General features: G+C 39.7%; 2 protein-coding genes across 2 annotated transcripts in view; one reads left to right on the forward strand and one right to left on the reverse strand.

The window, feature by feature from the left end:
* Positions 1-15743, reverse strand: part of LOC138966786 (pre-mRNA-splicing factor 38A-like) — a 325120-nt gene that overhangs the window by 241227 nt on the left and 68150 nt on the right. The gene's annotated exons all lie outside the window — the stretch shown is intronic.
* LOC138966782 (spindle assembly abnormal protein 6 homolog) overlaps positions 1-15743 on the forward strand; it is a 17680-nt gene continuing 1937 nt past the window's right edge. The window contains exons 1-16 of the mRNA XM_070339119.1: positions 1-387; positions 1499-1559; positions 1942-2021; positions 2855-2959; positions 3890-4064; positions 6019-6096; positions 6480-6599; positions 7474-7590; positions 7973-8131; positions 9783-9893; positions 11578-11721; positions 12103-12228; positions 12801-12882; positions 13624-13736; positions 14312-14434; positions 15311-15468. Coding sequence (XP_070195220.1) covers positions 326-387; positions 1499-1559; positions 1942-2021; positions 2855-2959; positions 3890-4064; positions 6019-6096; positions 6480-6599; positions 7474-7590; positions 7973-8131; positions 9783-9893; positions 11578-11721; positions 12103-12228; positions 12801-12882; positions 13624-13736; positions 14312-14434; positions 15311-15468 — 1814 coding nt within the window. The 5' untranslated portion in view covers positions 1-325. The remainder of the gene's footprint in view (positions 388-1498; positions 1560-1941; positions 2022-2854; positions 2960-3889; positions 4065-6018; positions 6097-6479; positions 6600-7473; positions 7591-7972; positions 8132-9782; positions 9894-11577; positions 11722-12102; positions 12229-12800; positions 12883-13623; positions 13737-14311; positions 14435-15310; positions 15469-15743) is intronic.

Consider the following 15743-nt stretch of genomic DNA (forward strand, 5'->3'; position numbering starts at 1 on the left):
TATGGACACATTTTTGTCAACGCGGGTAGCAAGACAGATGTACTTGTGTCTGTGAAACCTTTTTCGCTTTATTGGTATGCCCTTGTGACAAAAGTGAACGTTTTTTGCTATGAACGTTACTAAACTAACATTTTAGTGTAAGTTCTGGTATTTTTTCGTGAAGTAAACTAAAACTGTAAAAGTAAAAGCACTGATTCTGTTGTGAATGTGATTTTGTGACACTTGAGTCGACTGACATTGAAAAGTGGCTTGTTTGAGCCAGAGTGCAAAATCGCTGAAATAGGCTCAACTCTCAAGGCTCAGTTGGAAAGTCGATACTTCAAACATGGATGAACTATATTCTAAACGACTGCCAGTGGTCGTAAAATGTCAGGACAAGGAAGACAGGTAATCTCTCTCTCTCTCTCTCTCTCTCTCTCTCTCTCTCTCTCTCTCTCTCTCTCTCTCTCTCTCTCTCTCTCTCTCTCTCTCTCTCTTTTTCTACGTTAATATCCGTGTAAAGATGTGATTAGATTAGTCCCCTCTCTGGGCGAGGGCTGGTTGAAAAAAAGCTCGTTGTGTTGCTTATGCCACAACCCTCGAAAAATAAAATTTGATTTGATCTCTCTCTCTCTCTCTCTCTCTCTCTCTCTCTCTCTCTCCCTCTCTCTCTCTCTCTCTCTCTCTCGCTTATCCGTGTAAATATGTGATTAGATTACTCATTAGTCCCCTCTCTGGGCGAGGGCTGGTTGAAAAAAAGCTTGTTGTATTGCTTATGCCACAACCCTCGAAAAATAAAATTTGATTTGATTCGATTTGATCTCTCTCTCTCTCTCTCTCTCTCTCTCTCTCTCTCTCTCTCTCTCTCTCTCTCTCTCTCTCTCTCTCTCTCTCTCTCTCTCTCTCTTGGATCGTGGGTTCTCACTGAACGTCTTTGTGTTCATGTCAGTTGTTACTTTGCTGAACGTAAACTAAAATTGTAAACATGAAGTTGAAGAACTTGAATGCCTTTCGAAACAATAAAATAGCATGTGTGGGGGTGGTGGGTGGTACTGGTAGTGGTGGTCACAAACTTCAAAGTTCTCAAGTTGTAAAGACACTTAAACATTTCCATTATTCAAATACATAGGCTTTTATACTACCACTACCAGAGACATGAACGTGTGTCATTTCCCTGTTCAATTATTTGACATGTGTCCTCCATTGACAAAAATGAATCTTGCATTCTGGTTAAATTCCTCAGTTTATAGTGTACATCACTACATCATGGTCGTGTGTTAATGTTATACTTGCACCATAAACTTATTGATTATAATTATATGTTTATTTCACTTTCAGAGATTGTTTTGCTTTCAATTTCTGATAAAGCTACTAGTAGTACGTGTAGTACTAACGATAACACAGTGGGCAGAGGGTCAGTATACTGGTTAGTGGTATAATTTACGAATAATTAATCAATGATGCTATCTTTCACTTACAGTTACAGTAGGTGATCCTGAATAAATTTGTACTCTTGCAGGAGAGCGTCCATCAACCTGCGTATGGAACTACGGACCATGTCTAATCCACTAACAAAGAAGGTAACTTTATTATTTTCAGGCACAGCTTTTAATCATGACTAAGTATAATGAGTACGACATTGGCATTATGATAATAGTGTTATCTTGTTTGGGTTTTTTAAATTAAATCAAAATCAGCTGACCACATTAAATGATTTCCTTTAGTTGGGGAAAAATCAGTTTGGGGAAGTGACAGACGTGAGATATGAATTCATTTATTTAGAATAAAGCTTTTTTTCTCAGAAACTTGCTTTAATAAATGTGTTTATATATAGTATATACATAATGTATGTTTTAGTACATTCAATTCAATTCAATAATTCGATTCAATAAAACTTAATTATCTGAATGCAACAAACAGAAATGTGTCTTAAATGTTTCACTGCCGATGCTTTTTTGACAGGAACTGCTGGTGCGTTTGACGGATGAGAAAGATCTATTCTTCTTGTACACCCTATGCATTGGCGAGGAGGATTTTCAAAGGTGATATAATTATATATATTTTTTGCTTTCTTTCTTTAAGTTTAATCTTTATTTTATGCTTTCATTATTTATTGTCGGATCTTGTTATTGATTTATGGACAAATGTCGTTTTTCATAACCCTGTATCGGTGTATGATGTATTCTTTGCTCTTAAATTCTTCTATCTTTTTCCCTTTCTGTTTCTTCTTTTTTTTTAAAGCTCTAACTTAGTAAAGGTTCATTATTAGTAATGTTACTCAGAGCAGAGGATAGCATTTGTATTTTGATTAGAGATGGTTCAGTCCATTTCTATTTCAACTTCAAGTGGTTACATCTACATAGATCTATGATCTAATCTAGTTGTATTCTTCCATTAAGCTATACTTTACAACATTACTTGTTACAACATCCTGTTTTCTTGTATGAATCATCTGTGCTTTTCGTTTTCCTAAATGCAGGGATCATGCTATTAATAAAATACTTGAGGCGTACATATGGGGAACAATTGTAACAGACACAGAGCAATCTTAACATATTGAGGAAACAGGCACCATCATAAACAAACAAAAGACAAACAAAACAGTCACCCAAGACTTATACACTCTCCTCACCAGAATACAACCATCTTTCTTGTCAAACTACCCACACTGATATATATATTATATATATATGCATTTTCCTCACAGGATTCTAATTTCTAACCAAGTAATGGAGAGAAAAACAACACGTCAGCGAATCTTCAAGTGCATCAGATATGCACAATCCCTGTAAATCAAAATGATTAACCCAAGTTTATGTTTAACATACTCATGTTATATTATTGATCTTGAATATTTTTGTTTTATGAATTTCAGTTTGAAGGTGCAGCAAGGTTTGCTGGTGGACTTTTCCTCTTTCCCGCAAAAGTTCATGGATCTGCTAAACACGTGTGTGCAGGAAGAACATAGGGACTCTCCCAAGTATGTATCTTTACTCTGTGGTCTTAACTAATCAGCTGATATGCCACTGTTAGTACAGTGGCACCTCCCTTTAAGGACCTCCAAAAATCTGAGAAAATCAGGTCTTAACTCTTTCTGAACAGATACCGGATTTTTCCGGTAGCAAAATGCGTCACTCAGCGCCTACGGTTACTCTGCTCCTGTCCAAAATCTTGCTACAAGTACTATCCACAATATTTTACCCAATCAATGTTTTGAATGCCGAGGCCGTTACTGTTGCTTGCCGGTTTCCGGCACATGTGTTGACCGCATGGGAGCGCTTTTTAAATTTTTTTATTATAGATGTGAGATAATGTCGTCCAAATAGGGTTGAGCAAGAGAGAGTCTTAAAGTTAAAAGGGAGGTAAATTTACAAAAAATTATGAACAAGAAATATCAAAATATCGAGGTCTTAAAAATGGGAACATCTTTTTACAAAATCACTGTATCCAGGGCTTGTTTGTTTGATGATCAGGAAGCACCATTAGAAATCAAGTACGTGTACATTCTGTCCTGAGAAAGAATTGGTACATGCACTCAAACACACATTCCCCTCTCTCTCTCTCTCTCTCTCTCTCTCTCTCTCTCTCTCTCTCTCTCTCTCTCTCTCTCTCTCTCTCTCTCTCTCTCCCTCCTCTCCTCTCTCTCTCCCTCCCTCCCTCTCTCTCTCACACACACACACACATATATATAGAATGCAATTACATGTGATACAATATATATAGCTGAAGTCTAAAACTTCTATCAGTTCTTAACATTATCAGTCGAGAGCAAGAAGTTGTTCATGACTTTGTTAACTTTACATTGCACCTGACCTTGTGGCTGTTTATTGCAAAGAGGTCCATATGATAGAAGGAAGATGATGATGTTAAGAGGCACAAATGTAACAGAAACTTTTGTTTTGTGTTTTAGGTTTGTGCTGCACTTTACCATGAACAGCATGGGCAATGGGGAGAGATCGACGGCAGTTCTGAGTGTAGTGGAAACCAACCCTTTCAAGCACCTCATTCATCTCTCCCTCAAGTTTGTGTCAGGCTCCGATTCTGACATCAAGAAGTATCTGGCTGATTGTCTCAAACAGTTGAAGGTAATTAGCTAGTGATTCATATGTGAACTAATGTACCTTTTCTTTCCTTTTTACATTATTAGTCAAGTTTTGACTAAATGTTTTAACATAGAGGGGGGAATCGAGACGAGGGTCAGAGTGTAGAGCGATTCAGAGTAAACTACTGGACCGATCTTTATGAAATTTTTCATGAGAGTTTCTGGGTATAATATCCCCAGGCGTTTTTTTCATTTTTTTGATAAATGTCTTTGATGACGTCATATCCGGCATTTTGTAAAAGTTGAGGCGGCACTGTCACACCCTTATTTTTCAATCAAATTGATTGAAATTTTGGCCAAGCAATCTTCGACGAAGGCCGGACTTTGGTATTGCATTTCAGCTTGGAGGCTTAAAAATTAATTAATGACTTTGGTCATTAAAAATCAGAAAATTGTAATTAAAATTATTTGTTTATAAAACGATCCAAAATTACGTTTATCGTATTCTTCATTATTTTCTGATTCCAAAAACATATAAATATGTTATATTCGGATTAAAAACAAGCTCTGAAAATTAAAAATATAAAAATTAAAATTTCTGAAATCGATTTAAAAACAATTTCATCTTATTCTAGAGAATTGTGTATCTTATATTTGAGTCTTTCGTGTTTTAGACATTGATGCATTTAATAGTTTTAACGAGTTGCCTTTTGTTTTATCATTCTGGTGTTTATCTAGATGTGCTGTGTATCTTATAAGAAGTTCTTAAAAGTTCGAAGTTATTTTAGCATATAGGTTTTTTATGGTCTTAACAGTTAAACATGTATTACGTTATCATTAAGATTCATGCTTTGTTAGCACTAAGCAGTTGTTTTAATCAGTCTGGTTTTCTCTTGTTTTCATCTTATGAACATTCTAAATGTTAGACTAACTTATTGTCTTGTACAGAATAACAACTGTGTGAATGGTGCTATACTGAATGAAAGAGTGTGACATGAAGTTCTTGTACATCATTGTAAAGAGTGTGAATGACGTTTTAGTTTAGATGTCAAGCGCTTAGAGCAAGCCTTTTTAACGAAAGTTTTTGATTTAGCGCTATATAAATGTTCTTCTTCTTATTATTATTATTATTATTCCTTGTCCGTTCCTGATTCAAAAAACATATAGATATGATATGTTTGGATTAAAAACACGTTCAGATAGTTAAAAAGAATAGAGATAGAGAAAAGCGTGCTATCCTCCTCAGCGCAACCGCTACCGCGCTTTTCTGGATTGTTAATTTCACTGCCTTTGCCACGAGCGGTGGACAGACGATGCTACGAGTGTACGGTCTTGCGGAAAAAAATGCAATGCGTTCAGTTTCATTCTGTGAGTTCGACTGAGCTTGACTAAATGTTGTATTTTCGCCTTACGCGACTTGTTTTCTCTTAATTTTGAATGTTCAAATGGCTTTTCTAGTTAGTTAATTGGAAAATCAACTTTATTTCCTTTCACAAAAGAAGGGGGAGGGAGGAATAAGGCTGGGGGTTCACAGTTTGAATGTGTAAAAAAAAAACCTTGAATATTTTATCCCACTCCCAGTGAATTATGAGCAAAGAGGGTACTTACCAAACAGTGTACTAGTAGTCTACTAGTGACCTGCAGTTGTTTTTGACATGCTGTACTTTCTGTAAAGTTGTTGTTAGAAGAGAGCTCTCTTTCCTTTCACTTTCATTTGTTTTCTTTGCTTTCTGTTTTGTTAATTGTCTTCCAGGGAGGTAACAAATCATGGCACATTTACAAATAGGTCTTGCTTTTTACAGATTTGGTCAGGAGAGAGCTTATATGAAGCCATGCATTATGTCTGAATGTCATCTTAGCACAGTTACTCCCCCTTGAATTTGAAACGGGGTTGGTTTTGCCTGTTCAACACATTTTAAATGGAACTTTTTCTTTTTGAGGGAGAATGGATGTGTGCGTTGTGCCGAAATGACAAAATGTGTGTTTTATGCTTGCAGGACACCAACAGCTTGCTGCAGCAGAAGCTTGAACACACCAGCACGGATCTGTCTCAGAGACTGCACCAGGCACAGGAGGTTAGATACACTTGAAAGTCAACTATGTTTGGTACTGCCAAGTTACTCGTGGTGTTTGAGGCATTGTTACATTCAGCTAAATCTACCAAAAGCAACTTCTCTCATGTCATTAGGTTCCATAAGAGTCGGGACAAGACTAAACCCGACTAGCATGTATATATATATATATCTATATATATATTGCTTACTTGCAATGATTTAAATACTCACGCATGCTGCTGTATGTGTGGTCGAGTGAGAGAGCGTGTGTTTTCACCCACGCAAGTGTGTGTGTTGTCTATGGAGTTTGGTTGTTTTGTAGAGAATGAAACATCCATGTTCAACCCTCCATCAACATACAGTACTGGAAACCAAGCTTACTTGCTCCATTTTGCTTGTTGCAGTCACAGTCCAAGAAATCTACAGAGCTGGAATCAATGAAAGCAGAGTGGAACGCCAGGATCACTGATATGAAAGCCAGGCATAAAGAGGAGCTTTCTGTGGAAAGAGAAAAATCACTTCAGGTTTGTAATAAAAGTTAGATCCAAATAAACACTAGAGCTGCTCTACATGGTCTTAATCATCGCTGCTTTCTTCCGTTAAAAAAACCCTGGGGTGCATAAAAGGCCTCAGTGTCAGTTTTTGCTGCTGAAATAACTATTTGTTCAAATAAACATGATATGAAGAAATTAGAGACGGTATGGTCCTGAACACAGAACAGTTATGTTATGGATAGTTTGACGAAATAGACGATCTCCGGAAATAACTGTCGGGTTTGTATTGGTTGTAATACTCTCTCTTTTATTGATGCAAATGTTCCACACATACTCGTACACATGTTCCAAACACACCGCTCGCTAGTGACTGGCCTATTTGTCAACATGGGAAAATTTGTCTCGTGGGTCTGTCTGTCTGTCTGTGTGTTCACGATTCACGGCCAAAGTTCTCGATGGATCTGCTTCAAATTTGGTGGGCATATTCAGATAGACCTCGGACACAATCATGGAAAATTTTGAATATGTGCGTGCTCTCAGCGCGCAGCGCTGAACCGATTTTGGTTTTTCTGTACATCCATTCCCAGTAACTCTTCCTTATCTTCTCCAGTGTTTTGCGCGTTTATCTCCCTTCCTTCGTACGGTGCGCCGGCGAAGCCGTCATACACCCGGCAAAGCCGGGTCCCTGGCAAAGCCGGGTATTTGGCTCTACTTCTTCTCGGCGAAGCCGTTCCCGGAGAAGCGGGTATTCATCTTGTGTTCAATATATGAATAACACATACCCAATTTAAAATTCTGTTTATCAACAGAACCACATCAACCTTACCAGGAGCTTTTCAGCAAAAGAGAGTGCTGGCACTTGACTAAAAGTGAGCTTGTTCTGATACTGGCTTTATGTTTTCAGAATCAAGGCAGCTGGCAGCAAAGACAGGAGCGGGACAGGAAAGAGATGGAACAGGCTCACACCAAGATCGTCAAACAGATGGAGAGTCGACTGTATGAGCTAGAAGCTGCAAACAAGGTAGCAACGGCCTTCCTGCCATGCATTCACAATCATATAGTTGCGCCATACACCGACCATTGTCTCATCAGTTTTGACCGCAGCTCCTCTATTGAAAAGTACTTTATTTCCCTGAAACTCTTAATTTTACCCCTACCTCCCAGATGCAGCTGATGTATTTCTGGATTTAAATGATGATGTACAATCAACGACTTCCTGGAATGCTCAGCTAGAACAATTGTTGATACTTGACCACGTGATTCTGATTGCAAGACATCTGGGTATTCACATTCGAAAAAGAGAAGACAAATTAACATTAACTGTTCTAAACTCAAAATGTGTGACTTGATCGTTGTGACAGGATGATCCAGCTTTATTCATAATTGGTTCACTTTGTTTTCAGGAGCTGACAGACAAGAAGTACAAGTCAGAGTCGCTGATAAGAGAACTTAAGTCCAAGCTGTCCGTAGCAGAAGATGAGGCTGCTCGCACTAAGCAAGACGTGGCATCACTCAGAAAGCACAACACTTCGCTCGACTCTGACACACATGAAAAGGACAAGGTGAGGCTGCTCTGCCTGATTCAATGCTGCTGTTATCTTGAAACAAGGCCAAGGTTCTTTGAATGGATGTGAAACCAAGTCACAGCTTGACAATTGTATCATGGTGCAATTCTAAATTTTAAGAGATCTTTCTTTTTTACCATTGCAGTATTAAAGTATGTATTGTATATTTTGATTTGTGCGAGTCTTGAATAGGCAATGCAAGGTAAGGCAAAGAATTTATTCAAGAAACTCCATGGGGGTACATGAAAAAAAACAAAGAAAGATAAAAATGCAAAAAATGTTTTAACATACAGTAAAACCTGAGTCTAGCGGACCCTTGTTGTAACGGCCACCTGCTACATACGGACAGTTTATCATGGCACGAACACGATTTCAACAATAACTAACCTTTAACGGGCGGACACCTGCCACTTACGGACGCGGACACGATTTTTCGGACCGTAGGAAGTGTAAACACTGTCACAAACGGACACAACGTACATAAAAACGCAACTTCGAAAACTCGACTGTTATGCAGTCAGTGCTCGGCAGCCGTAGCCGTAGCACAAATGGTTGTTGATTGGTTGTCCTGTCCCTTTTCTGACCAATCAGTGGCTTGTTTAGATGGAGACCCACTTTTGCTCACTCACTTTCGCTTCGCTCACTTTCGCTTTTCCGCATTGTGGATACAGTCACAACCAAAAGCAACAGTAGACTACTGTGTTTGAAAATGGAATCTCCAGCGTGTCGCTGCCTTGAAAAAACTAGATAGCGGCCAATCATGCCGAGATGTGGCGAAGGAGATGGGATGTGGTAAAACACAGATCGCGAGGATCAAATCGGAAAAAGAAGACGTGATGAAGGAGTGGGAGTCAGGTGCGCGAATCGACCAAAAAACTGTGAAACGTCGGAAAACGCAATATGAAGACCTGAACAACGTGGTATGGGAGTGGTATGGCAACCATTTATCATTTACCACTCCCCCCTTCCCCCCTCCTACTAATCTCTCTCTCTCGATCTCTCTCTCTTTGTAAGCAATCGTTCGAAGGAAACAATAGTTAACACAGCTAAATTTCTGTTCCATGCATTTATGCTGAGACTAGAAAAACTGAATGAAACAAGAGCTGACCCAATTTGGTCGAGACACACTGCGGAATTTCCCGTTGAATGACTGATGAAGAGTCAGCTATTTTTAGCTTTGTGACGTCTGACTTGCGTAAGTTTGAATGCACAGTGTGTGTAGGGAACGGGGTAGGTGGGGAGGGGGGGGGGGGGGGATGTTGTTGTTGTTGTTGTTTGCTACATAATACATGTATCATTTGTTTACTCACATTTTCAGTGAGTCTCATGTTCAATCCAATAAATACATACTACAGGACTTACATGCTCTTTGTAAAATATTGCCCCGGCCCCTCCACCTGTGAAGAAGGGACACCTGTCTAATAGGGACACTATTACCATTCCCCAAGGGTGTCCGTTAGAGACAGGTTTTACTGTATATACAGAAGCTCATTCCGATGGAGGAAAAAAAGTTTTCATTGAAAATTGACTTAAAGTTAAACATTTCTTCTCAGGTTATTGTTATAACGGCTTCCTTTTTCTTAATGTTTGTGGCAAGATAGACTTCATTGAAACATTCTATGAAAATGTTTTGTTTCATTTTGCTCAGCTTGTGAGCCAACTACAGACTCGCGTCGCAGTGCTAGAGCAAGAGGTCAAGGACAAAGAGCATGTCGTGACACGATCCACTGACCTCTTGACCTCACATCAAGAGTCCAAGGTGAGCTTCACTGGCACTTTTCTCCATCTCTTTGCACACTGTCTTGATTTTAGTTTTACTGTTTAACAAATTGAAGCTTGGCTGCTCAACGGTGGAAGGTGGAAAAGATTACATGAAAATATATTTTATCCTACATACGTGAGAGAGACACTCGTGAGATAATCGTTCAAATCACACGTGTGTATATCATGTAAATGAGGTCATGTCAAGCAAGACTGGCAGGGACCTGTTTTTCCTCTGCTTATGATGCCAAAGTCACCGAGACAAACGTCATTATACAGGGATGTTGCTACAAATTCATACCTATAGGACAAATGTCCTGAGTTCTTCAGCATTAATAGGACATTTGACCGCTTTCAGAAAGTGTAATAGGACATTATGAATTTGCGCCAAACAGCTTATAACACATTCCATGGAATTGTTCCAAAGTCATGCGCACACACACACACCCACGCGCGCGCGCTGTAGAACACGCACATAATATAGTACATACACCAACACAGTGTGCGTATAATGTTGTATTTGTTTAGTTTCAAAGAAACCACAAAAAAGAAACCGACATGAACTACTTCAGAGCTCTTACTTTGATTACAAACTGCATGATTTGGATAAAAGTTGAAAAACTAAATGATCGGTTTGATCCAATGCTGATCTTTTGCAGGCTTTAGTTTTTTTTCAGCGGCATAATTCAGTGCTTCGTCTTGTATCGAAAACAAAAGCAGACGACACATTTAGTCAGTTGGAGTTGTCTCCCGTACTCCTGTAGCATGCACTGATCTAACAATAATCCACAAACGGCGCATACCGCAAACGGTTCGGGAATTCCCGACAAAAGAAAAGATCCGCACGCGGCACTGGCAACTTCAGTGTCAGCTGAACACGAGAGCGTTCGGTCTTTTAGAAGATTTGTATCTTGAAATGAAAATTAACGAATATCGCGCTGTCCGAAGGAATGGAGTACATATCGGACAATGACCACGCTCAGGCTAAAACGATAGGACATCTGACCGACATGCGGCAATGTGAATCGGACATTTGGGGATTTTCATCGTAAAATGTCCGATGTCCGACGCCTAACGACATCCCTGATTATAGGAGAAGAAAAATTGCGCTCGATAATTACCCTCGATGAAGTTTTAGAACTAACTTGTCACGCCACACTTTCAGAGTGACGTTTCTTTACTTTGACGTAATAGATTACACGAGGCTTTAGAAGAGATCGAGGTTCCAAAACAAGCGTCTTCAATTTAGCTGCCTCGACTGCAGGACATTTTCAGTAAAATACAAGTAAGTACAGTATGTAGGATAAACAGAATACTACATGGCTTGCTGTTTCGTACCAGATTTACACTCGTTGCTTTTTCAAATAGTGAACAGCTCGCTTTCGCTCGCAGTTCAATATTTAAAAAAACAACTCGTGTAAATCTGGTACGACACAGCAAGCCATGTAGTATTCTCTATGTACAAAATATGTTCATATAACGCATTGATTCTGTGTTTCACAGGCATCGGTGAGGATTTTTGTTTGTTTGTTTTTGGTGTTTGTGTGTGTGCTTTGTGGTGATCCTTGTAATAACACAACATCCTAATTTAATCAGGTTTGGGAAAACTAACTTGTTTTTATAGTCATTGAGTATAAAATTGATCTGTATTACAGAAAGCAGTGTATCTCTTCTTGTTTCAGCGTAAGCTTGAAGAAGACCTTGAGAAGCGCGGCAAGGAAGTAGCAAAGCTGGAAGGCAAGGTCAGGGCCATGGGCGACGAGCTGAAAAAAGGCAACGAGATTATCAAAAAACTGCAAGCTCAGATAAAGGATTATCATGCTAAGGTGAGCTTCCAGCTTCCAGTGTATTATATGATGTCTTGAAGAAAGAATTTCAGTGTCAAGATTTCTCTGTTCCAACACCCTTGACTGTGCATGGGTGCATGAGAATATGCGATTATTCTGAATGTCTTAAGTCTGTGTCAGGGATGTGAAAGCTATATTCTGAATAACAAGCTGAACTGGCTGCAAAATATTGCATCAGGGCCAAGATTCTACCTCTGATCAGGGGGTGAGCAAAAGCTACAACCTCAATTATGGATTTTTGTATGCCATACTTTCAAAAATATATTCTAAGACAGGGAATAGAAAGAAAAAAAGTGACCCAAAACAACTGTGGCAGTTTTTTTTTCATGATTGATAATTATGAATGTGTGTGACGGCCAGGTAAAGTTACGCACACAAGTGGCCCAAGAGCAGGAACGACTGCTGGGTGAGAAGAACAAGGAGCTGGAGTCACTGAGAGAGGACCTGGCCTCCACCAAAGACACGCTCAAACACAAACTGGATGAGGTGAGAGGCATAGACATAGACATAGAAAACTTTATTATCTCAAGACAAGAAACTCGGGTGTGGTGTATCACAGTATTACAACATACAACATAAAACGCTACAGTCTTGTTTGCAACCCATTGCTGCAAGATGCTAGTCTACAGAACATCTCTAACATATGTATTACATTAGTGATGTATCTTTGATTTTGTGGTGTTTGAAAGTTCCTGAATTTATATCATCATATACGCTAATGCACTCAACAACATGATCTAGCTTTCACAGGGATAACGCCAGCCATCGAAAGGAGCAATTCTTTTTTAAAGTTTTAAAACCTGGTTCTCACAGCAATCTGTCATTATGTCACACCAACCAATCACACCACGTCCAAACAGCGGTTACAGAATATCCTTCATTTCTTTTGGAAAAAATCTTGTCAGCCAGTCAGTATGCCTCAATGCTGGTGTTTTCAGATTTTTTTTCTGGTACAGTACTTCATAGACTCACACATTTTTTATGACTCATTTTACAACCCGTAAAATATAATCTTGATGAGAATACTCAGAACTCTTGTTTTCTTCTTACCTCTGCAGAGCAAGTCTTTGAATGAGAACCTGGACAGCACTACACAGAAACTGGAGGAGTGCAGAAAACTGCTCAAAACAAATGAGAATGGTGAGTGTATGCTCCTACCGCTCATTTGAAGGATGATGAACAGATGCGCAAGTGTGTTCAAACATGCACAAGATTCATGAATCTCAGAAACTTTGAAAGGATCATTCTCTAGTGTTCAAGCCCCATTGGATTTTATTTAGAACTGTGTATGTTCGTATTGTTCAGCTCTCAGTAATACATTAGCTGAACATGCTGTTGTTGCTGCTGCTGTTGTCGTCATCAGACCTGAGGAGATATTACAACCAATGATACAGTTCTGTTTTGGCAACTTTTCATGTTTGTTGTAAGTAGTCCAAAGGCTCGACAGAGAATTGAGTTCAGGAGTTTTTAACAGGAACTTTTCTGAATGAAAACTGAGTACTGGAGTACTTTGGGTGTTCTTACTTCATATGTTTTATTGTTCTTATTTTTGGTTTTTAAGGTTGTTGTGATATGTTGTTTTGGTTGTTTTAAGAGCAGATGAACCATGCTTTTCCATCCATTGTAATTAATTGTATGGACAACAAATGATCTTATGTCTTATGTCTTACTACAATGAACCCCCCCCCCCCCCCCCCCCTCTTTTAAGACCCCTCAATATAAGACTCCCTCCCTTTCATGACCCTGTTTTCTCAGACTTTCTGTTCGTAATCTCACTCCTTTTTAAAACTTGATTATCTCAAATGTTTTCAGGTCTTTACCTGTTTTGAAGGGAGATTCCACTGTATTGCTTAAACTATGTCATACTTGTATTGATTCCAGTGATCCAGTGGCTGAACAAGCAGATCAACGAGCAGCAGCTAATGAGCCATCGACTGGGGCCTTTTGAGATGCCCTCCACCACCTCCTCTGTCCGCCCTCCCTCTGCTGCGCTGGTCAGTCTTGCCCCTTGTGGGATTGCTAACAGTAACTGTGACCATTCTTAGCAACCCTTCTTTGCAAATTATCAAAGAAGCCAACTAACTGTAAAAGCAGTTTTTGTGTTCTTATGCCACACATGCTTCAATGTGGTGGCCTACCTTAATTGCTCCTGACATGGACTTTGCAAAGACTTTGCAAAATCTTGTTACCAAAAATTATGTGCAAAGGCTTCGTTCAGCAAGCTTCTTGAAGGAGACCTAATGAAGTCAACTTCACCTAATTAATATCACTGCAAAAGAACCTTTTCAAATTTTCAGTTTGGTATTTCGCAGCCCAAATTTCGTACAGTCGAACCTATCTATAATGACCATCAAAGGGACGGACCAAAAGTGATCGTTAAAGAAAGGTGGTCGCGATGGAAAAGTGAATTATATAGAAAATGAGTCGCCCAGGATCCTTTGGGGTGGTCATTATGAACAGGTTGTCATTATGGAGAGGTGGTCGCTATGGCAGTTTGGACTGTACACTCTGTTATGTGGCTGAAAAGAACTCTTTTTAAATTACCATCTTTTTTACTCTCACTTTTCAGCACAATTTCAGTGCCTCCAGTTATGGGTCAGCAGGCTCTCGCGGCGATAGTCACCCGAGGAACGGCATTCACCCTGCTGTAGGAGTGCCTCAGCCATACCCACAACCCCATAGACAGCCACAGGTACTGGCTTCCTTGTCTAAGTCTTCTGCACTTTGTACATTTTAAAAGTGTCTGCCGCTGCTCTTAAATATGATTGGGGATTTTTGTGGGGTTTTGTTGTTCTGTGTGTATGAGTTTGCACGAATAATATGTTTTTGTTTGTGTTAGAATAGATGATGTTCGGAAATAACTCTGTCAGGATTTTATCTGTCTGGTAGAGTAGGAGCCCCTTTTACAGGGGAAAGCTTTTCAAAACGAGGCAAAGCAAGTACCTCACTGCCAGTCGGCTTTAACCTGCGATGAGGACAAACAACTAACTCTGATGTAAATGTGATGCAGTGTGTGCTCAATATGATAGCCCTTTTTTTTTTAGAAAATCAGCGTTCACAAGTTCATCGAAGTTCACGACTAGTTGTGGCAATGATCTCTGGCTCGTAGGGATCACTCACAACGTGTTTTGATTAAGGTCACATGAGTTTGGCTTAGCGAACACTTCCAGTGACCAGCAAGCAAAGTTGGCCCCGGTGTGCATATTTTCAAAAGAAAAGGGTATCATATTGAGCGATGCATAACATAAACATCAGAGTTAGTTGTTCGTCCTGATGGCACATTAAAGCTGATTGGCAGCGTGGTACTTGCCTCACCTCGCCTGTAAAAGGGGCTCTTACTCTACCCCACCATTTAAAAATCCTGACAGTCATTTCCGATGAATGTGTGTGTGTGTTTTCATGAATGATGTATGTCTCTGTCTCTGTGTGCATGCGTGTGAGCTTTTGTTTGGGGTTATGGCACAGCTCTCAAAGTGTTACCCTCACAATCAAAATGCCAGCCCCTTTAAAAAAAAGAAGACAATGAACTGTAGTAACTGCCCATATTGACATCTCTTTGTACTCTAAGGTGCAATACAACCCGAATCAAGGGGCTCCTCGCAGGAGTGGTCTCCCTGTGCCTGCGTCTAGTCGTATCGGGCCCCCGCCACCCATCCCTGAAGAGATTCGACCCCAAGGCAGCAACCACAGTTCTCCTGCCTCCGCACACTCCGCCGACAAGGAAAAGTGAGTAAAGAGCATGATTGTAAATGTGTGTGTGTGTATGTGCAACTGTGTGTGTGTGTGTGTGCAACTGTGTGTGTGTGTGTCTGTTTTGTTAGTGCAAACTCCTTTGTGTGTGTGTCAGTCTGTTTTAGCATATGTCCACGTGTTTGTGTTTGTATTTCTTTATTGCCTTCGCTGATTTTATTCATTTAAAAATAGTTTACGTAGCTTAAAATTTAACCTTAACAAAGATGTTTCTTGGTACAAAGTGACTTATGTACATAAGTAGAACTGTC

This window comes from Littorina saxatilis, linkage group LG5 (assembly GCF_037325665.1).
Source record: "Littorina saxatilis isolate snail1 linkage group LG5, US_GU_Lsax_2.0, whole genome shotgun sequence".
Lineage (NCBI taxonomy): Eukaryota > Metazoa > Mollusca > Gastropoda > Littorinimorpha > Littorinidae > Littorina > Littorina saxatilis.